Genomic DNA, 24,899 nt, shown 5'->3' with positions numbered 1-24,899 from the left:
AAGAAGATTTCTTTAAATGTTGCGGCGAACAGCCTGGTCCCATGCCTTGGCCAGGATGCCCCTTCTACTTATGTTTCGGGGGAGAAGCCATGGGCTCCTCAGTACTTCCCCCGGGATGCTTGGTGGCAGCCTCCCTGGTTGACGATGGTGCCTCAGTTTCCCGCAGGATTCCATGGGAGATGGAGTTCTCCACAACCCTGTGGGGATCTGGGGTGGCCGATCCCGGAGCCAACCTGGACACCTCTACAGCCCTGCCCGGAAGTGCAATTAGCAATAGGTGATCAAGCACCTGGAGCACTTCCGGGTGGGCTATAAAAAGGGCCAGCATCCACCACTCAGGAGCCAGAAACGGGAGGAAGAGGTTGCCTGGGAGGAATGGTGGTGCTAAGGTGGAGACTTGTGTGGGTTTGGGACTGTGTTGTGGCTGGGGGGTTCATGGGGAAGACATGCCCTCCAGCTGAAGAAAATAAAAGTCTTGTGTGTTTTTACATGTGCCTCTGAGTGAGTCTGTGCCGGGTCGGGCGCTATACAGCGCCTTTATCACAATGTCTTATTTTTGTTTGTATGATGTTTACTGATTATTACGCCTTATCGGCAAGGTAAACCCAAAGAACCAGACTAAGCTTCATCACACTGTGTTGCAAACAATTTCTTATATTACAAGCGCAGTGATCTCTCGAACAGAGACTTTTCTGGCCATCATGGTGACAAATAAATACACTGCACAGCCTTCTCCTCGTGCTGACAATGCTTTGCTGTGTATGAAATGAATCCAGTAGCCTCTCCTAAAGTTGCCTATGAATTAATTACATTGATTCTTCAAACATTCATTTTAGGTAGATACTGTAAGATATAAAGATTTGTAAACATAAATGAAAGCCTTAGGATAACAATATTTTAATGCCAAATTATAGACTGCAGATGAGACATCACTATACTTGCAGATTAAAAAATGATAAAATAATTGCAAGAAAGAAAGAATTGAATAAACAAAAATGTATATATAATATCAGCATTGCATGGCTCCAAAATAAAACTGTTCTATAGTAAGTAATTAAAAGTTTGAATTGTGGGTTTAAGGTAAATCCAGAAGATTCTTTTTTGGATTAAACTGGGCCTCTAAATTTAGCACTGAGCTGCTGCCTGAGGCTTGGTATAGGTTAACTAATTATATTGCATATACTGTAGTGCAGTGACTAATTATTGGTAGTAAGAACACTTGTCATTGGTGGCAATTTCCACATCAACTTCACCCATTTCTTTTACTGAGTGAACAACAGACAATACAATTCAATTGAATTTATCACATAAAAAAATAAAACTGAACTTGAACCATCATCAATGTAGATCTTGTTGCAGCTGCTGGAACTAATGTGATCTGTTCTTAATGTACAGTAGATACAGTACTTCTTTAAACCTAATAAATCCATTCAGAAAGAAATCATATGTATGTAGTTGCCCTGATAAAATGGTGGACACTCCTCAGCATGTCAGTGAATGCCATTGGGTATTATGCTCCACTAATTGGAATATGTTCTTCATATTGAATGTTAATTTGTGTGTCCACTTCTTGACTCAAACTACTCATGGCACATTTGGGGCACTCTATTTGTTTAGATAAAAACAGTACAGTATATAGGCCACAATTAGTGACGTCTTTAAGATAAGACAGCTGGCACATAAAACATTAGTAGTCTCATTCTGAGTCAGTATCATTTTCTTCTTTCCCCTGTTGCCACTTTTATTGTGAGCAAAGTCTCCCTGCTTCTACTTCGATACTAACAGCATTTGTTATAACTGCCCACACTTGGATTCCACAGCTCTGTTTTCTCCCTGGGTTAAACCTGATTGAACAGATGCAACATGCTGCTCACCTCAAAGGCATCCTCCTTAAACTGCAGCAGATCAGAGCGGTTTGTGCGTAAAAAGTAAGCTCTCCTGGTGGGATATGGATTTGTGTAGGTAATTTTCTTGTTGCTCCCCTTTCCACCTCCCACAGGGATAGAGATTTCAAAAGCCTGACAAATAAAGGAATAAACAAGCAAAAACAATAAAGAGCCACAGGGAACTATAATGAAGGTACACAGTACTTGAAAATAGTTCAGGGTTTACTTTTTGTGCTGATCCCAAAAATATTAATTCATTTAATAAACAATAGACCTCAAAACATATATGCTTTTTTGAAAATCAATAATATTTAAAAATTTCATACAATAACATATCTATACTGATTAACCTTGCTGACCAGTTCACAGCCAGGTTCAGTCAGGCTGGTTGAGTTTATGATTAATATAAAAGATAAACCAGTTTCCAATTTTTAGACATATGGCAGCAAGAAAGGTTCCATTTCAAATTTCTAGTCTAAAGTGTTGGAATGGGAGATTTCAACAATAAATCATGGCTGGTCAGCCCGTATTAATTGTAAAATTCTTTATTAGGCCTACTTTGATTTACATATTCTGCTCTACTTCAGTGAATGTCAAAAAAACTACAGCATAGGTTGATTGATAAAAGTTAATTTTTGTTGTCCATAGAGGATGCTATATATTTATTCTTCAGCTGCATCAGGTTATGTGATACAAAAAATTTCTCTAACCTTTATTTTTAGTAATTTCAGAAATATTTTTTTGAAGTTTTACATTTAAATATTATTAAGTTTTTCTTATAGCAGGCTTCTTATCATGATAATTTGCTGACTCACACCATACTGGCTTCATGAAGCACGAAAAAAACAGTGAAAAGTGCTTCCTGCAAATTGGAATGACAGATGTGCAAGGAAATTTTGAAATCCTAAGTAACAAGTTTATTAATATGCCATGTGAGCTGAATACAAGGAGGAAATCAGGCAAAATAAATACAAAAAAAAACTTCAGCAAATTACAACAAAATGGAACTGGAGAGGTATGGATTAAGTGCCATACATGCAGGAAAAATTGATGATCTATCTTAGCCTATACAGTGAGGAAAAGAGGTGACACAAAGATGTCTTCATTGGTGAAGAGGTACTAGTGAGCACAGCTGTTTAGAAGAGGACATTCACCTTGTTCTGATCTATAGATATGGCACTCTACAATTTGCACATCACTAAAGACCCACTGCTGTGAATTATGATGTAAATAATTATGCATTTATGATGAAGCATACATTTTTTTAGAAATTTAATTGGGGTACCTTAGAAATAAGAGGCTGCCTTGATGACACACAGACCAGCCAGGAAGCAACCAGATGATGATAATCCACATCAACCACATTCAAGTAGATGAACTTGCTACCTTCCCGGCGGGGGCAAACTCTGACATGCAGATCCTGCACAGCACCCGGTGGAAGAACAAAGGTTTCTGCTGGATCAGTCTATAAAGTAAAAGAAATGAAAATAATCAAAGGGATATGGAGTTGCCAGATGCCTTATTCTTTATTTCATTTAAATGTTGGTAGGTAACAGGAAGAACTATAGCTGCAATCAGTAACAAGTGAATTCCTTCCTTTAAGTTATGCATAGAAGAAGCATCAGGCTAAACATTTTCTTATTCTTTTCAGCACCTCCACGAGAAGAGCACTTCATCACTGCTAGCTAAATAGCTGCTTAATAACAGTAGGTAGTATGCAAAAGTCATGTAGTTATGATAAAAATGTAGCATGAGAAGAATAACTAATAATGATGAGATGGTAGGGCATTGCAATCTTTGTTGTTCTTGAATGCATTTGTTATCAGAACAAATTTAGATGAATTTTATGCGTGTTTAGTCATTTTTTCAGTAGTTCCACACAGTATAATTAATGTAACGAGTTGAATAATCAGAAAGGCATGAATGTCACTCTGCCAGATGGATGGTCATTTTTTCACATTAATGTTGTTATGAGACAAAGCGAGTCTGAATCAATTGCCAATTCAGAATGATTCATTATGCAAAAACCTGAGCAGAGTATTATTTCCAATGTGTAGCGAAATGAATACTGGCAATGCCAACCCCCCAGTCAATTAAGTTTATAGGAAGTAAATAAACATGGAAGGACAGCCATTTGAGGTTTGAGTATTTTTGTCCTATTTTAGCAATTCTGAGAACAGCGGAGATGTATAAATTATGTCAATGTGATTGACACATCTCATAGTCTCTTGTATTATTATCAATGATACTAAAGGAGATGAAGCAGAAATGTGTGGCAAAAAGTTTGCAAGCTTATGCTAGTTTCTCAGTCACAATATTGTCCATCCATTATTGAAGCCATGTAATCCATCTTTTGGTGATGTGCACTAGATCCAATTCCAGTATCATTGGGGGCAAGGCATTATTCAACTCTGGATGGGGCACACCTCCTTTGTAGGGCACGATCATATTCACTCATGACCAGACACAAATTTCTTTAAGATGTGTGAGGAAAACCGAACTACACACACAGATAAAGGAGAACCTGCAAAAGCCAAACAGCCAAACAGCCAGAGTACAGGCCTGGAATAATGACAGACGCCACAAGTCCCACAAAATGTTCTAAAAAATAAAATTTCCAACAGAATAATTAACATAGTAACTTTCTGTTGCTAGAATAGGTGTATATTATACTTTAAACAGTAAAGTATTATTGGTTTTCACAAAACTAAAACAGTAAACACACTGCAGTCTTTGCGAGCCTGCTACAGTATTTAACATGAAAGTAATAAAGGATGGAAGTTATTCAGAAAAGTGTTGCACTCACTACTAAATCTAAGTGACCCCTACATATGCATTAGGTAGTCTTTGTATTTTTAAAAATGTCCAGTTACACATAAGAACAACGCAGCTGCACCAGGCATAAAGGTGAAAGATGGCAACGTTTGGATGCAGCAAAAGGTTGGGCATCATCCTGCCGGTGAATCTGCCACAATGAAACAGCAGGGCCTACAGAGCTCACTAAGGTATTGTACAAAGTTCTGTATGTGATTATGTTTTTGAAGGTCTTGATATAAAAAAACATTTATATGCTACTTATATAAAAGCCACATCGAAAGGTGTTTACCTATAATTAGTTATTTATCTTCCTACAGCATAAAGTCACAAGTAGACTGTTAGTATACCTATGTCGATGAAACACAGGAAGCTATACAAAGTACACTTTGGTTAAATTCTAGAAAAAAGCACACTTATTTTGTTATTTCTTGCTTTTGTGGAAGTGTTCATTCGATATTAGGACCTTTTCACACATTATACATTTCATGTTAGTATTTTGCCAATTTTTAGTAGAACATGAAAAACATTTCTGTTTCAGTTATATGTTCAATATTTCTTGCCTGGCATTTCCTTGTCATCCTACATTTACACAGATCGTTGCAGACACAGGACACACATGAAATGTATATGTTCCACATAACTATATATTATTTACTGTATACAATTCAAGGCACCTCACACCCAGATAAACAGATTTGACCTGGGAGAACTTTGTGTACAACTAAAGCTGCGTCGGTGAGTGATGGGATAGCAGCTTGGGCAAGCTTGCTGCTTGTCCTGATCGACACAATTACAAAACAAAAGACGCTGATGAGGAGGTGTGAGGGAATTTAAGGTGAAACAGCATTACAAGTAGTTTCGTATGCTTCAGGGTTTCTAGTGTTACAGAAGACTCACAGGTTTAGTTTTCACCTCTCAGTACCTCCCAAATAGTAAATTTGCCCAAAGACACCAAGATGAGTCCAGCAGAACTATGGATGTGGCTGCATTGCATTGAACACTGTACATTTAAATGAATAACTAAAGTAAGTTAGCATTATTTACTAATTGGTAATGCCAAAAAGATCACAGAGTTTTAATGCAAGGCAAAAATGGTTCATTAAGTATGATAATAAGAAACGCATCACAGCACTACTACCATACTATACTTTCCAGTTACTGTATGACCTGTAAATGCTTACATGTAAAGTAATAGTTCTGCCCAATGGTATGTGTGTCACATGAACATCTATGCGATTGTCATTTTTTAAATTTATGATACGCTAGATAATATTTTACATCATATTATTTTGGCTTAGTAAATATTTATAGAAATCCATTTTTTTCTGAATTAAATTGGACATATATGATTTAGCAAACCTAGCCCAACTTCATATGGCATACTAAAGGCAAACGTAATTAGACTAGAGAGAGATGACAAAAGTGTATACCTGGAGCTCCTGAGGATGAGATGTATAGCACCTGACTTTCCTCACAGCCTGAGTACCTCTGAGTACCAGAGAGAGTCGGCTTGTCTGTCCTGTAACACAGCTGACATCCATACGCTGCAAAAAGTGTACATACAACTGCCAGATCTGAAAAGGGACCGCCATCCATGGATCTCTTTACCACCAAGAAAGAAAGATAAGTAATACTGTTTTAGTGCAGATGAACATAACATATATACTCTATACAGAAATATGTTATCAATAGCAGTCTGATGATGTATTATTGAAAATACAGCATTATACAAAGTAATTAACATAAAATGAGGGATAGTAACAGCACAGTAAAGCCAGAATAAGAACCCTCATGTTGATTCAGTTCTTTTGGACAAATAACAGTGATATTAAATTAGCATGTTTACTATTATTATTATTATTTCTCTAGAGGTAAAATCAAACTGTTTTTAAAATACAGTAAACCCCTGATTATCCATCAGTCTCCATTAAGCATCAGGGGATAAAAAAAAAAAAAAAAAAACATTGCGCATGCCAGTGTCTACCTATTACTACTGCCACATGATACACTTCTTCCAATGTGCATAGCTTGTACTCTCCCTTTTGCTAGCACACATTGTTTTTCCCCAGCACCACGTGTCCTACTGCATTTTTAAATCACAGCTACATACCTTCAGCTTTAATAGCGTTTTGTAGCTTTTCTCTTTTGTTATAATTAAACTGCTATACATTGTTATGACAGATAAACATATGTGTGTGGTGTTGGAATTGTCACAAAAAATTTCAAAACATTTGCAAACATTTATAAAATGGCAAAAGTGCATCAAATATTGCTTCAATTTATGGAGTAGGAAGAACAACCGTGAACGATATAAAGTACGATGCCGACAAAATTGAAAAACGTGTCGAAAATGGAAACCACCAATGGTAATGCTATTCAGTATTAATGTTAATGTTCTTCTGTATTATAATTTTCTTTTTAAATTCTGTATTATGTTTTGTTAATACATACTGATGTGTAGGCAGCTTGTGATGCGCTGTGTGGGAGCAGAGAGGGCGAAATGCTGTGTAAGTCATAGGACTGGGTGAAGGGCATCTGCCCTGTTGTGTGTGTGTGTGTGTGTGTGTATGTATATATATATAATATATATATTTGCAAATAAATACGACTATTTGTTCTGTTATCTGTTTTACTGTACTACAAAAAAAATGTACTAAAAAGTGTTAAGACTGCCTTTATTTGTAGTGTGATATTTTGATGATTTTTGATTTTGGAAGAATCTTCTCATTCTTCTGATCTGAATTTCAGGAAATTGCTTTCAGGTTTTATCATTGCATCATACTAAATAAAGAAAACAAACAATTAATTACTGAAAAAGAAACCAGAAAAGGAAGCTCCAGGCCTCCAACACGTCCTTTACCTCATAAGTCTGTTGAAGAAAAATATTGTAATCACTGTACCATTTGAACCCCTTTTCTTAACACGTTATGGATCACTGCCCAGCAATGGCCCGAATTCTGTACCCATGCCAAAATATTTTGGCAATCCTAAAGTCCATACAGACCTTTGCAATTTTTTTCTGCAGGATTAGCCTATTGGCATTTTTTGCACGAGAAACCAGTTCTCTGAGAGTTAGCCTGTATCTGACACCATCAACGGGCTTGAACTGCCTGATCAGCTACATACAGTGCATCACTTTTTCCACATTTTGTTATGTTACAGCCTTATTCCAAAATGGATTAAATTAATTTTTTTCCTCAGAATTCTACACACAACACCCCATAATGACAACGTGAAAAAAGTTTACTTGAGGTTTTTGCAAATTTATTAAAAATAAAAAAATTGAGAAAGCACATGTACATAAGTATTCACAGCCTTTGCCATGAAGCTCAAAATTGAGCTCAGATGCATCCTGTTTCCCCTGATCATCCTTGAGATATTTCTGCAGCTTAATTGGAGTCCACCTGTGGTAAATTCAGTTGACTGGACATGATTTGGAAAGGCACACACCTGTCTATATAAGGTCCCACAGTTGACCAAAGGGGACTGGGCGGTCTCGTGGCCTGGAACCCCTACAGATTTTATTTTTTTCTCCAGCCTTCTGGAGTTTTTTTTTGTTTTTTCTGTCCACCCTGGCCATCGGACCTTACTCCTTTTTATGTTAACTAAGGTTGTCTTATTTTAATTTCTTATTTGTCTTTTATTCTTCTTTTCTTCATTATGTAAAGCACTTTGAGCTACTTTTTGTATGAAAATGTGCTATATAAATAAATGTTGTTGTTGTTGTTGTTGACAGTTCATGTCAGAGCACAAACCAAGCATGAAGTCAAAAGAATTGTCTGTAGACCTCCGAGACAGGATTGTCTCGAGGCACATATCTGGGGAAGGTTACAGAAAAATTTCTGCTGCTTTGAAGGTCCCAATGAGCACAGTGGCCTCCATCATTCGTAAGTGGAAGAAGTTTGAAACCACCAGGACTCTTCCTAGAGCTGGCCGACCATCTAAACTGAGTTATTGGGGGAGAAGGGCCTTAGTCAGGGAGGTGACCAAGAACCCGATGGTCACTCTGTCAGAGCTCCAGAGGTCCTCTGTGGAGAGAGGCACAGAGAAGAGAACCTTCCAGAAGGACAACCATCTCTGCAGCAATCCACCAATCAGCCCTGTATGGTAGAGTGGCCAGACGGAAGCCTCTCCTTAGTAAAAGGCACATGGCAGCCTGCCTGGAGTTTGCCAAAAGGCACCTGAAGGACTCTCAGACCATGAGAAAGAAAATTCTCTGGTCTGATGAGACAAAGATTGAACTCTTTGGTGTGAATGCCAGGCGTCATGTTTGGAGGAAACCAGGCACCGCTCATCACCAGGCCAATACCATCCCTACAGTGAAGCATGGTGGTGACAGCATCATGCTGTGGGGATGTTTTTCAGCGGCAGGAACTGGGAGACTAGTCAGGATAAAGGGAAAGATGACTGCAGCAATGTACAGAGACATCCTGGATGAAATCCTGCTCCAGAGCGCTCTTGACCTCAGACTGGGGCGACGGTTCATCTTTCAGCTGGACAACGACCCTAAGCACACAGCCAAGATATCAAAGGAGTGGCTTCAGGACAACTCTGTGAATGTCCTTGAGTGGGCCAGCCAGAGCCCAGACTTGAATCCAATTGAACATCCGATAGAATTCTGAGGAAAAAAATGAATTTAATCCATTTTGGAATAAGGCTGTAACATAACAAAATGTGGAAAAAGTGATGCGCTGTGAATACTTTCCGGATGCACTGTAATGCATTAACTAAAAGTTGATGTAAATGGATGTGTTACCAGCTGCATGCAGTGTTTCTCGTTTAATGTCAAATCCATTTTCCAAGTACCTACTTAGTAATGTGAGCTATATAAAATTGGTTGATTGATTAAATGAAGTGTTAGTATGGTTTTGGTCCTTTCTTTCTCATGGATGTGCACTTACGTGTATATTATGATGAAGAATTTCTTAATCTGAGGACTGGGACCAGCAGCAACTTTCAAGAATACATCCTGTGGCTCTCCAGGGGGCTAAAACAACAAACCAAAGTAAAATGAGTTTAAAAACACCCAAATGGTTAAAATGAAACTGTAAAAATATATATATAGCATTTTCATTATATGCTAATTTGTGTTACATTTTAATTGCAAAGAATTTGTGATTACTGTATATTGCTGTATAGAAGGACTTAAATTAAGTCAAACTTCAATTCAGTCTCACTCCTTCCCATCAAGATAATTACACTAAGTTCTAAAGTACTCTAATTTTGGAGATTCACTTCGTAATTCTGGAGGGACTTAGGACCTTCTGATTCCTTTTGTTTTAAATGTTTATGAGTCAGTTTACCAGTGTTTTTAGATTACAGTCATTGACTATTTCAAAGATCACAGACATAAGTCACACATGCCTTAAGCTCTCAACATACTCAGACTCATACATACTCTCACCATGCTGAGACCTTCAAAATCTAATTTTATTGGAAAATTACACACAGTAATTCAATAGATTATGCTGTTACCCTCACTGCTGCAGGAAAAAGCTTGGGTAAGCTAAATACACAACATGGAACAAAGAAGGTATGTAAAAATTGAAAGAAAACTGGGGACATCTGATGGACAGTACAAAACAGAGTATGTAAAATTGGAATCCTCTATCTTGAAAAAAATAAAAAGTAGGTTAGTTTTTACAGTATTGAAAAATGCCAGCCACCTACAAATGTCACCAGGAATGGTTAAGTTTAAACTATTTAGCAGGAGTAAAAAAGAAAAAACGGGTCTTTGGATGGGAGTAAGACTTTTCTGAGAAGATTTGTGGAAGGCACAACCTAAAGAGCATGAGGCTGATAGCTACCAACATGGGTAAATGATTATAACTTTCTTCACTTTATTTTGAGACCTCTTAGCTGGAACCTGGAATTTTCTTTAACAACATTGGTTTTGATGTTGAATTTTGACATTAAAATTGTGGTTTTGTACAAATTACATGAGTGGAAATACTTGATAATATTAATAGATTTAAAAACTCTGTCTTGACACTGACTATCTGAAAAAAAATTCTATCTAACATTCTTGAGCATTTCTTTACTCTAACATATTAAAAGCTTACATTATTTAACCATTTCATGGCTCAGGGTGCAATAGAACTGTGAGACTGATCTTCTCTAAGTAACTAAATGTTTACTTGTAGCGTCAGACTATAAGAATAGTAGCATTTAAATTCTATTAGACCTTAGTACACTATTTAATTCTGTCAATTCCAGTATTCTATCCGGGGTAACTCTGGCAATGCTTTCCAGTGTTTAAGTCTTACCTCAGTCAAGGTCAAGAATTTCAGTCTTGACAACAGTTAAGTTCATCTTAGCACAGATCACAGATCAACCTCCTCAAGTCTCTGCCTTAGGCTCCCAAATTTTGTGTATGTTCATGTTTCCCTTTGGCTATATTACGTGTAATTTTGAGTTTGGTTTTCATTTTTATGTAGAAAAATGAAATGCTGGGTAACACATAACTCTTTCCAATTAAACTGTAACAAAACAGAACCCATTCACATTTGTACTAAATCACAGTTTAAAATGACGTTATTTTTCAAGGCAAAGTTATTTTTTTCACAATCATAGTAATTTTTCATTTGCCACCTGAAATTGCGCACTTTTTTTAATGGAAGTCACAGGTTGAGGTCCTGTGTAAAAAAACAAAAGCCTAAAAACTTACCATATGCATCCAGTTTGAAGCACTAATGGATCTAATTTAAAAATATGTACCTTCCATCATTTCTGGGGCATGCTTGTGACAACAAATGTAAAGTGGAAGTAATAAATTCACAGATTTTTGGCACTCTTTTCTTGTGGCAGAGCAACGTTTCCTATTTGGCTGTCTGCACGCAGTGGCCGTCGTGAGTGGGGTTTTGACATTCTCTGCAAATACATCCCCATTCTGCACTTTCATTGTAGCTTTAGGCTACATATTTTTCTCCTTTAGTTTGTACAGTTGTGTTTGATCAACATTTATGTACTGCCATGGCTTGTAACAAACAATATTCTGCACAAACGTATGAAGTGCCTGATGCTGTAGCACAGCAGTGAGTATTCTGTGAAACCATTTTATTTTTCCTAAATGGTGACTCATATACAGTCAAATTCCACATTAGATCAGTCCTTCTGTCTATAGCCTCAATGCATACTCAGAAGTGTATCAACATCAAGCAAAGACAACTGACTACTTATTGTCATGTTTTTATACATTGTCAGGTCTGTTGTGTCTGTCAGTGTGTTCTATCCAACACTGCACTCTTCGCCCATGACTTGCTCCTTCCACTATGTGCCATCTTCTTTGGTCACCACACGGAAACTGGTGCAGACTATGTACTAATTACTTTAAGAAAAGTGTACAACTCTGTAGTGCCATTCTTGGTGATTTTAAATTGGGCAGCGGCAACTTTTCTCCTATTACATTCTGTGTTGTTATTTTTAACATAGCTTAAGTATAAACATTCATGATGGATGGTAGCAGGGTGCATGCTGGTCAAACGTGCACATAAAGTCATATTTATACTTCCTGCAATCGTGAGCCTGTGGATTACTGCTACACAAGCGTTATACTGTTTACAGCATACTTGCACACATACTTTATGAAGGTGCTTCCCAACCTCTCCCAAACCATGGCACCTTTAGTGAAATCTTTTCAGCTAACAGCACCCCTTCACTCAAACTACTCAAATTAACAATTTAATCTTAACTCATCAGTTGAGTAGAATGAGATTCCTATTTTTATAAGGCGTACCAACTACACATTTTTGCATTTACAAAGGTAACAAAAATAAATTGCCAGTAAACCAGTCTGAAATGAAAAACTTGAAGACAACACAAACATGAAAAGTGCAATAAGTCACAAGGCACAAAGCAGACTATAACGTCATAATTAATGCGAAGGCTGGCTTCGAAGAGAATTTGAAAGTTTGTCAATACGAGCTTGAACTGCAGTTGACAAACACACTCATAAGTCATTTTCAACTGACAATAAACATCCTCTGTGTTTTGTCTTCAGTAGTGTCAATGCCGAGAATGCCTTTTCACACAGATAAGTGGTGCAGAATGGAATAAGTATGCCGACAGCCTTAGCACCTAACACAGGACGTTCCTTTTCAACCATAATCCAAAACTCTGTTAAATTCATGTCCTTAAACTTCAGCTGTAATGTTCAGTCACTCGCAATGTCAAGTAGCTGTTCTTTCTCTGTCATCTATAAGTTAGACAAGTCCAACAAGTTAGACAAGTGGGTTCCTTATCCATTCATTGCCAGGGATGTCTAAACTTGGAAAGTAATGTTGCAAATTGTCTCCCAACTGTGACAAATGCTTAACAATGACATCATGCAACACGACGCCGCCAGGATCAGCCTGTACTGCACGAGGAAACATGCAAATTAAATGGGTTGTTTCTATTTCACTTGTTCACATCAGAAGTTTACGACAGAAAGCTTGCAGCTTGTCAGTAACAGACAGTATGTTCGAATCATTGCCCTGCATGCCCGAATTCAATGCATTCAATACTTCAAAAATGTCAACGAGATATGCAAGTTTACTGCACCATGCTGGATCAGCCAACAGTGTTATGAACTCATTGTTTGCTTGTTCATTAAGAAAGAACTGGCGGAGTTCATCTCTCAGTTCATACACCCGTGACAGAACTTTACCTCTTGACAGCCATCTGACTTCTGTATGCATTAGCAGAGTGTAATGTTCGGATCCCATGTCTTTGCACAGTTTCTCAAACAGTCTGCACTTGACTGGACGGACTTTGATGAAGTTAACAATTTTAACGACTTGATCTAAAACTGACTGCAGTTCAGTCCCCAGTGTCTTGCTCACAAGTGCTTCTCTATGTATGAAACAATGGGTGGTGATTATGTTCGGATTTTCACGCTTAGCAAATGCCGTGAAACAACGCATTTTGCCGGTCATAGAAGGAGCACCATCTGTGCAAATAGCAACACACCATTCCCACAACCAATCATTCTCACTGAAAAACGTGTAAACATGTTTAAATACATCTTCTCCCTTCGTTTCAATAAGTTCCCTGCAAAACAGAAACTGTTCCAACATTTCTGTGCCGTTCAAAAACCTTACAAAGGCTAGCAACTGGGATTTTCCACTAACATCTGTAGACTCATCGATCTGCAGAGCAAATCGTTTACAGATCTGAAGTAAAACACACACGTTGTTGTTGATGTCAGATGACATGGCTTCTATCCTCCTAGAAACGGTGTTGTTTGACGATGGCATTTTGGATATCACTTTTTCTGCATCGTCACCAAGCATCGTTTTCACCATTATCTTGCATGCTGGCATAATCAAAGATTCGACTATGGTGTGTGGTTTCATTGCCATGGCAACCAGTTCTGCAACTTCAAAACTAGCCAACTGGGCTTTGTCTGACACCGACACAGTTTTCATAAACAGCTGTGCTTGCTGCTGCTGGCTGTCCATTAAACGCCTAAAATATGCAGAGTTCTTGTTATTTGCATTCTGATGCTTGGTTTGAAAGTGACGTTGCAATTTGCTTGGAACCATGGCTTCATTTGCAAGGATATCACCACACAACAAACATCGTGGGTGCTGAATACCTTTTTTGTCAACAAATGTAAACCCATAATTCAAGTAACTGTCCTGATAGTATTGTGTTTTCGTTTTTGCAACTTTACTGCTCCCCGCATTATCATTTTCATTGAGGTCATTGATACTGCTGTTGTTTTTATGTTTACGACTTTCACTACAGTTGGCCATTTTCGGCGCAAAAAAAACCAGACAGACAACAGGAAGCAACGTCACTTACCCTGTGGCAAGTAAGTAAATTAGAGCTAATATTTATTAATTCGTCAGACTGCAGTTGAAATAGGATGCATGCTGGACTGTATTAAAGCACACAGGTAGCATGACTTTAGTCTTGAGTTGTAAGTGGTATTATTATTATCAGTTCAAATCAAATTTTTTTATGTTCTGACACCTGGCAACGGCACCCTTAGTCCGTGCTCATGGCATACCAAGGTACCGCGGCAAACGGGTTGGGAAGCACTGCTTTATGTAAATCTGGAAGATTCCACCAGGTGACAGTGTGACATATCATCATGGAGAGAAAAAGTTTGGCTTCCCTGTGTTGTGAATGGCCTGAAACATCCATTAAATTCTGGGGACACCTTGCCACAATAACTCTGAAAAGGATGGATGTTTAATGATTACATCCTTCAATCCAGGGATGCACCCATTCACAACAATCCCTGGATGTGGCATCAGCTCATTGCAAGGTGAATACAAACACACATATACACTAGTGTCATTTTAGCATCATCAAATCCCCAAACCTGCATGTCTTTGGATGGAAACCGAAGCACACTGTGGAAACCCAACAGGAAAACATGCAAACTCCAGGCAGGGAACACCAGGGACGTGACTCCCTACTACAAGGCAGCAGCGCTACCGCTCCGCCATTGTGGATAATTATTAACAGTATTCATTATTTAAATGAAGTTAATGATTTATCTGTAAAATGTAACATACATGCTTTATTTAACACATTTCATCATGAAAGTGATATCAAGTATAAATGTAAGGATTCTACATGGACAGAGAGCTGGAATATCATAATTTAATGTGTTCTGTGTGGCGATTGCTGCTTGCTGCTGCTGTCAATGCAGGAGGAAGCCCCAGAAGTACGTGGGGATTAACAACTGGGGCGGTTTTATGATGACGTTTATGACAGTCTATTTCAATGATAAAATAAACTATGAGATTAACGTGGACATTTCGAGATTTAAGCTGAAATTTCCACTTTAATTACAAAATAGATCTTTTCACTGTGTCCCTAACTTTTTTCTCTCTGTGGCCCAAATACGCTGACATACATTCTGATGCTGTTGTGAAAATGCAAAAAAAAAACAAAAAAAACAGAAGATGGTATGTGAGACCTTTAAAATGTATCATGTCACTAAAGCATTATGAATGCATTTGTATGTCGGCATTTTGCATCTCAACATTGAACAATTCATCAAACATCGAACCAAGCAAATTGATCCTGTGGGATCTACAAAGCGGCTTTCTGTCACATGGAGATAGTAAACAGAGACTCTGACGTCACGTTCCAACTTGATTACACTGTGCCACCCAACTTTTTGCTGGTACTGCAACTTGCGCACGCGTCACATTAATTTCTGAGGATGTGCCCAGAGGACACGTCGAATGAATGTTGGGAATGCATGGCACCCATGATGTGTGCAGTTACATGTTTTGAGCGTGAAATATAAAACAGCCTTAAGAGTTCCACTGTACTTTGTATACATGACAATAAATAACTGAACTTTCTTTACTACATTTTTTTTTATAATCAAAGCCTTAGATTTTTGAAAAGTCAAAGACATGAGCTTGTGGATATCAAGTTCACAATGCCAATCAACAGTCAATATTAAACACTATCTCTGGAGTGTTTTAAAAATGCCACAAAAAAAAAATATACTTGGAAAATGAAAAAATGCAGATCGTTACAGGCCTAAACCACAATAAAATGGATTGATGCACCACAAACCAATTATTTAATTTTATAGCACACAGTGAGTCTCTTTTGCCGAAGACAAAGTTGTTGAATGAGTAAAAGTAAATAGTAACTTTCACTGTTTCTTCTTGGTAGACATTAACTCAAGTTGTATTTCTCAAATTCATGACGGAAATAACTGAGGCACCAATATGTTTTTCAGTTCGGTCTATGATGTTCTTCATCTCACAGAGTGAAAGACTGAGGAATTGTAAATGTGACTTTTTCAGTGATTATTGTCTAGCTGTCAACAGAACAGAGAGAGCAATTCACCCCTGGGCAGCAATATTTAATAACATCAGTTACAAAAATGGCAAGATAAAATAGAAATGGTAAACTATGTCCCTGGGGCTGAAAGGTTGCCGCAGCAGTAGACGATCAATGAGGTAAAGTGCACTGCCAGTCTGCTGTTAAAATGGCTGAATCTCACTAAAGTATCTGTTTTTTGCCTTTTCATTCTCTTCCTAAAATGACACAGATATAGTGAACAAGATTCAGGTCAATCCTCAATAACACTATTGGCTTGAAGTAATGACTCATTCGGCAAGTTTTAAGGCTTTTGTTTTCACATTTGGATCCAAGCCCCATTACCCTCCATTTTAAAATTTATAAGGTACACTTTTTTATTTATCTGATGGTTATCTATATTACTAAACGACGGTTGTATATATGCACGGACGCAGGACGCATCGAAGTGCACGCGCACTGCGACTCAGCGCCCCAGAGTCAAACACAGCGGCTTCCCAGACTCAGTAGGTAGCGCCCAAACAACACAACACAACCTGTAAACTAAACTTCAGGTCACAATACAACTGCCGCCCGAACGCGCACACCACTGCATATAAAACCTTTGTTTAGTAATGTTTACAAAGGTTGTATATATGCACGGATGCCAGACGCAACCCGTGCCAAAAGCGTACACGCACAGCGCCCAACAGTCAAATCCAGTGGCTTCCCAAAGTCAGTAAGTGGCGCCCAAACAACACAACCTGTAAACTAAACTTGATGTAAAGCGTGTACGCCAACAAGTTGCCATGGTGACATATTTAAACATTAACATAGAATAACTAGACGCCTCATGACTAGCAGAATCGTACGTCAACTTCGTCGTCATATTGTGAGTGGCACTGCTGTGGAGTGAAGTAATGAATAATGTGCTGCTTGGGATTGTACAAACCGCTGTACGCTCCAAACCAGATCCCGGAGGATTACATTTCATATGTAAGGCTGAACAATTGTTTTGGTTATATTTGGCTGTTAGAAAATCCTGTTTTATAATGTTTACTTTAGCTAAGCCAGGCTAAGCTAGCAAAGCTATGCATTTATGTGCTCAAGTGAGCCTCCAAACAATGTTTTGGCTAAACATATTTAGTCACTATGTAGATTGTTGTTAGCTGTTAATATGTCTCAAACTTGATGATGTTTTTTCTCAAGGAGCACATTGAGGAAACACAGTTTGAAATTGACAACCATCATTTTATGCTCATGTCTTTAGTTGTCTCTGTCTTCCACAAACTAAGGCTGCACCATATTACCAGACTGAATATTCTCAAATTACAGGATCTGAGTGAGCGAGAGGAGTGTAAGTCTGGAGGAGATCAGTGAGGTTGTGGAGAGCTTCAAATGTTAAGAGCGTTATTTAGTATTGTATTCTGTAGTTAACTGGGAGCCAGTGAAGTTGAGAGAGAATAGGTGGAATATGTTCAGTGGATTTACAACAGCAGGTTATTATCCTGGCAGCAGAATTTTGAAGAAGTTCTAAGCGATTGATAAGTTTTTTGTGGGATGCCAGATAGAATACCATTACATTAATCTATACATGAGGTGACTCGGGCATTAAACAAAACTTCAGTACTGTGTTGCGTAAGAACAGGACAAAGTCTGGAAATGTTTCGAAGATAGAAGAAGGCAGTCCCCGAAATGTTACTTATATGGGAGGAATGGTTAATAATAATAATAATTATAATTATTATTATTTAATAATTGCCATTATTAGTGTATAAATGGATATAAATAACAGCATTTAAATGATTCGCCAAAATCTGTTGTATGTAAACGTTACTGTTTTAAACGTTATTGTTTTTTCATTAGAAAACCCGGTTTCCACGTCTACCTGTATTAGTTTAAATGGCACTTTTGCCACTCGCAATAAGGCTGACGTATCGTGTCTACTGGGAAACACAGTGAATGCGGCGTCTATCTATATATGTGTATGTATTTAAACTTGAGGTAGTGGTGACTACTGACAGTGCCAGCAGTCAGCGGTTCAATTATGATTCCTAACAGCAAACGACTTCTAGCTAACAACACACCCATAGAAAAACAAAAACGAGACTGCATGGATAAAAACAATAAACTAAGGCGCCTTCAACACGCTTCTGAAACACCAGAACCAAACGAGTCATGACTCCAAAAAGAAACAGCTTTAGTACAAATATATTTCTTTCACTAAATGAAAACTTTCCCAGGACGCTCCCACCCTCCATGATCTTACATCCCTACAAACATTGGAGGGAACAGAAAGTAATTGCCATTCTTGGATTTGCGATTCTTTAGGGAATTGGGGGTTTACTGGTACAACATAAATTAGACAAAGAATATTTTTTATTTCCGGCTCTGTAACATATTTTATCTACAAGCCAGGGGTGGGAAAAGTCAGTCCTGGAGGACCGCAGTGACTGCAGGTTTTTGTTCCAACCCAGCTGCTTAAGTAGAAAGCAATCCTTGCCAATAACTTAATTTCATGGCTTGTCAGTACTTTAACTCTGCCATTTCAGGTCATTCTCATATTCTAGATTTTTTTTCCTTTTTTATTACACACAGGTGTATACAAAAACAAGCTAAATAGAGAAATCCTGGTTTCTTTTGTCATTTGCATCGTATTGCTAATAAAGGAGCAGTTAACAACCAACAATACAGTTGTTTAAGACTGAAATAAGCAATAAGGGTTCAAAATCTTAATGTGTGAGACAACTAAAATGAAGCAGAAGTGTTACTTGACTAATAAGTGCTTCTTATTAAGCAACTGGGTTGGAACAAAAACCTGTAGCTACTTCAACCCTCTAGGAACGACTTTGCCTACCCCTGTAATTAGTTCATATCTTTTCTGATTCTGAGGAGCTCGTTTATGCTATAACCACAAACTGTACTTACTTATGTAACTTCCTACTGGCAAGTGCCACTTCAGATGTGTTATCTATGGACTCTGCTACCAGAGTCCATACTCAGACTTGCAGCAGCTTTTGCACAACTCCTTTTCTGCTCAATGTTTACTGACTACCAGGGTCTTCTAAGATGAAATACAAAATCCTTCTGCTGACATAGAGAGCTTTAACTGACCTTCATTCAGATTACTGCAATAACCTCTTGCTCTCCGATTCACCCACTCTAGTCTGCAGATGCTGTCAATCTTGTGCTCCAAAATAACCTGTGCTCAATGGGTGACTAAGCCTTCATCTGTTGGACCCAGTCTTTGAAATGACCTCTGTAAAATCATTATATCTGCTTATTCCTTTCATTTTTTTACTTTTCAAAAGGGCATTTCACTTACATTGACATTCGTATCCTCTCAGTTCAAATCTCTTCTGTTCATATCCTTATGATGAAATCCTATGATGGAACTCACTATGTCAAACTATTTTATTTGTTACCAGCCTTCCACTAACAATGGATTCTATTCTTGAATATTACTTTCTTGCACAATCAGTATTCAGAGTTTCATTTATTTACCTTTTATGTGGTGTTTAAGGCTTGGATGCTAGTTTCTACCCAGTGTTATTTACTGACCTTTTTGTATGCTTCTAATTCTACTGAGTCTTACTGAATATCTGCAAAGCTATTTAAACATGAGGTAGATGCTATATAAATCAAATGTATTATTACATTAACATCACGAAGGGCATTTCAGTAGTATTTAAATTGGAATTAATTATGGGTAAAACTAACAGTTTATTGATAGTTTTAATGGGATGCTTTTGGGTATTCACCCCCAGAATTCCCTTAATATCATCATATTACATATACCAGTTCAAATTCCACCAATTTCCTTTCAGTATCCTATTATACAGTTACTACTGTAGTAACTGGATTGAAAGTCAGCTTTGAAAATAGAAGACACTTGCTTGATGGTTGAGAGTATATGTTTTCATTGCATTTTCAAAGATGAGGAACAGCAGATAAAAAATATTTGCACTCCAAATGTTACGAATCCTGTACAACAAAGCTAGGCTTTATGATTCTTTAGCAATACGTTCCATGATTCAACTATGTGTGAATTGCTTTGAATATCTAAAAGATAAATAGGTGTATTCAGGTTAAGGTTAACAGCAAAATGTCAGAATGATATGACACTTCAAGATTTCTTCAAAAATGATTTGTAACTCAGATGTAAAATATTACTTACAAAAGCTTACAGTTCATTTGAAGAATGGACATCTCAGCTAATATAATTATAAAGACAAACATGTATATCTATTATATAATAACTGGATTTTTATTTTAATGACTGCATTCTTGCTGGATGCAAATCTAGTGATGCTACCCTGCAATGTTGTTATAGTTAATGAAAACTAAAATCAAAACTGAAACTATTACTAAAAAAAATATTTTTGTAAACTGAAATAAAATACAGGTAACATTCCATTACAACGAAATTATCACTACAATGAAGTATTTTTATGGTCCCGAAAGTTTCCCCATATGACACAAGTCTATAGAAATCTCGTTACTACGAAGTACATTCAGCAGATACTTTCATTACAACGAAGTGCCCAAAAGACCTTGAAATGCTTGAATGAATCATCAACAGAGCAGTTAGTTCTGTGGTCGCAGCTCAGTTGTGCACAACGATCCCCAAACAGAAACATTGTAAAAAAAATTTTCATTCTTTGGACTTTCCTTGTACTGTTTTTTTTGCTGTTTTTGTTTTTGGTGATTTTCAGTGATACCTTTTTGCTTATTGCTCATCAACACTTGAAAAACATCCATTGGAATTTAACTCATTGTCACCCTCCTACAGAAACGGCAGACACGAAAAAACGATAACAGTTCATATTAGAAAAAAAAACTTTACATTTTTGCAGCTCTCGATTGCCGCAAAAGGAAAAAGACGTTGCCATTGACACTTGTCAACTTTCTTGAAAGACCGAGCAAAAAAGGAAGAAAAATCTCGGGTTGCAAATGTATGTGAACTACTGCATTTGAAGACGCCGTTTTTGAAGAAGCAGTTTTTATGTGGTTCAGTGATGCTTGTTCAAGAAACATTCCTATTAATGCAGCACTCATTCAAGAAAATGTGAGGTTTATAAACTCTCTTGGGACCTCCGTCAACGGGACAACACGCCAAAGAGTGTCCCGAAGTGCGATCACCGCGTCTGTGGAAGACTAACTAACCTGGTCACGACCCTGCTTGACTGTTGTGTCTGTTTATAGGAGAGTGGCAGATCCCGCTACAATACATAACCGTGCTGTTCCTGTTTCTTACTGAATAAAGCTGGTTTTGTTAACATACTGAGACTCAGCCTTGTGTTTTGATGTGCAAGACAGGGACTTATAGCGTTCGATCTTTTAGGATTCGCTTCTGTGGTGCTTCACTGAAGCGCTATGAGTCTAATGTTGCCCTGCCCTGGCAACGGACAAACAATCTTCCACAGATGTGGCAATCGCGCTTCGGGATGCACTTCAGCATGATGGTCCCGTTGGGTGGGGGGATCCCAAAAGAATTCAGAAACCTCACAATATGAAGAAGAAGAAAAGGATGATTCGGCTTCTGATTGATAACTGTGCTGCCCACAACATGCTTCAACATTTAGATAATGTTCACGTTGAATTCCTCCCACCCAATTGCACAGCAGTGCTTCAGCCATTGGGTTTGGGCATCATTCACACCCTGAAAGTGTAAATGCTGAGAAAAAGTCTCGTCAGCATAACTTGTAGACAGGAGAAGATTAAAATTAACGCGAAAGAAGCTATTGAAATGATTGCAAACGCCTGGACGCAAGTTAAAGAAAGCACTATAGCAACAAATACAAAATCTCATTACAACGAAATATTTTTTAGTCCCCTGGCAGTACATTGTGAATTTTACCTGTAATTAACAAAACCAAAATGAAAAACTAAAACTAAACTAAACTATTAAAGAATCTGAAAGGACTAACTGAAATAAAATAATAATTTACCAAAAATACTAGTAGAGAAAAGCCAAGCAAAATGACACCTTTTATTGGCTAACTAAAAAGATTACAATATGCAAGCTTTCAAGGCAACTCAGGCCCCTTCTTCAGGCAATTACATCTAGACATTTAGAGTAAAAAACTTCAAACCTTAAAATTCGCCTAAATTTCATCACAAATGGGCCCATTCTGAGGAATAAAAGGAAAGGAGTAAACATGCCAACAGTCAGGGCACATTTGTTCAATACAAATGACAAAGAAAATATTTAAAAAATGATAAAACTGTTCATGCATTTGGTTTTGATTATGCTTGTTTTTATCAGAGAAAAACAAAACCAGACAGTAAACCATGAGTATAGTGAGCTTCCACTAACATTAAACTCATATTCAAACCTGTTGTGTGTACAGTTCTATAAAATACTGACACTATATATATATATATATATATATATATATATATATATATATATATATATATATATATATATATATAAAAATAGAAATGTCTTGGTGAAATAAAAACTAAATTCAAACTAAAAATACACAATGAAAGAAAACTAAAACTGAACCGATTTTCCGAGAAAGATCAGAAATAATACAGAAATAAAAACTAATATAAAAAGGTAAAACTATAATAACCTTGTTCCCCAGGTAGTCATTTTATTTACCCCATCATAGCCACAAATGGCTGCCACCTGTGCCCCTGACGTTCATGCCCTATAAATTTATTGCCTGTGTAGCACACATATTTCTTTATGCTTTCAGTGGAGATCCCTTCAAGAATCTTCCAGGATCCATGCCAGGAGATGCATATAATTCTCAATTAGGCAAAGTATCCTTGCAAGGCGTGTATTACCAAACCATTCATCAAGTAAATTAAAAACTGTTTACATATGTGTAATACATGCTGGGTCTAGCAATGCCTTGCCATATTGTACATTATATTACACGTTCACACAGTTGCTTTACTTACAGATTGAAGAAAAAAAACCCTGTTCAGGAAAAAATGCTGTTAAAACAGCTGTGGGGTTGTTTAAACTGGAACTAGGGCAGAGTTTAAGCAGCAGGAGTATCAGCACAAACTAAACTGAAAAAAAATCTGGGTAAGCTTCTTTCTGTTAAATGGTCTCACTTTGATCTTCTTACATAACACTCAATCTTACTCTTGTGACCGTCTTTGAGGCCAGTGGTGCACATACCATTGCATGGGTTTTGCAAATGACATTCGGGTCACTGCACCTCACATGCACCTGCGGTTCTCCAACAGACATCCCAGCTGGAGCACCTAGGGAAAAATGAAACAAATAACCTAAATATAAATTGATTCTACAATGCATATTACTCAATATATAATAAAGCAGTACAATTTTAATGTAACAGAATCCAGTAATTTGGGCAAACCACTGCACCGATGCTAACACACAACCTAGCTATCTCACTGGGTACCAGATACGTGGGCAGTGGAAATGGGCATGAATTGCATCTCCCACAGCCTATGCTGTCAATTGTTACTGTGGAAAGTGAGCTTGTTCATCTTAACATGATGATTTCCTTGAAAAATAAACAGACTTATACTTTTGTTCTCTTCAGGATTATATGAGTGGTCCACCATTCCTTAATAACCAAGCTACAGAAGTTGCCTTTATTACACATTAGCTCACAGACTAATTTTTCTTAGTTGGTCAAATGCATGATGATCTTCTAATTTGTAATAGGATATGCTATAATACAATACAATTCAAATGTTATTGAATTGCTCTGGAGTTGAAAAATCTAATAATGAGATTTTAAGTAGAAAAAGATTCAGAGGAATCTTTATAACAGGGATCTGTAGCAAAAGGTATAGTTATGTCCCCATTTTCCTTTCTTACAGCATATACAAGTTATGTGTTAGATTTTTATTCTTTATTCCAGTGTCATGCAGACTGTCTGAAATGGTGACAGGTTCTGGAAGTGGTACAAACTGAGCCACTTAAATGCAGTTGTCTTGCGTTCTTCCCCTTCATCAGATTAAAGGAACAGATAGCCTCCTTCATCAAAGAGGTTCATTCTGGAGGAGATACGACAGAAAGTGAGCACATGGCCAGGTCAGTGGCTGGTTTTAAATGTTCCCCATGTCAACTACTGGGCGACAAACATGATACACAGTGAGCCTGCAAACTTGCAGTTGAACCAGCAGCAGACAACCAATTCCTGCCTGTTTCAGCGTACAGCACAGCGCAGTTGGGGAGTTGTTGAGCGCATGCTGGGGGTAGCTTGGGTCTCAAAAATCTCAGTGTGTTTACCCAGGCTTGCTAATTACCTCATAATTCTATTGTTCCTTGGCCTTAGTCAACGTTACCCTTCCCTTGCCATCCAATAGCAATTTTGCACACTTTCTTTGGACTACTCTAACCTCCATCACAATGTATCTCTTCATCTCCTCATTCTCCAGATATCACTTGATATGCCATAGTCTGTTTCTCCTAACCACACATCATAAAACAATATA

General features: G+C 37.6%; 1 protein-coding gene across 1 annotated transcript in view; it reads right to left on the bottom strand.

The window, feature by feature from the left end:
- The window catches only part of nphp4 (nephronophthisis 4), a 735,573-nt gene that overhangs the window by 5,714 nt on the left and 704,960 nt on the right, over positions 1–24,899 (bottom strand). Inside the window, exons 24-28 of the mRNA XM_051931213.1 lie at positions 23,608–23,693; positions 9,605–9,690; positions 6,134–6,305; positions 3,172–3,351; positions 1,875–2,018 (exon numbers count right to left, since the gene is read on the bottom strand). Coding sequence (XP_051787173.1) covers positions 1,875–2,018; positions 3,172–3,351; positions 6,134–6,305; positions 9,605–9,690; positions 23,608–23,693 — 668 coding nt within the window. The remainder of the gene's footprint in view (positions 1–1,874; positions 2,019–3,171; positions 3,352–6,133; positions 6,306–9,604; positions 9,691–23,607; positions 23,694–24,899) is intronic.

Source organism: Erpetoichthys calabaricus, chromosome 8 (assembly GCF_900747795.2).
Source record: "Erpetoichthys calabaricus chromosome 8, fErpCal1.3, whole genome shotgun sequence".
Classification (NCBI taxonomy): domain Eukaryota; kingdom Metazoa; phylum Chordata; class Cladistia; order Polypteriformes; family Polypteridae; genus Erpetoichthys; species Erpetoichthys calabaricus.
This window is presented reverse-complemented; position numbering and strand designations above follow the sequence as displayed.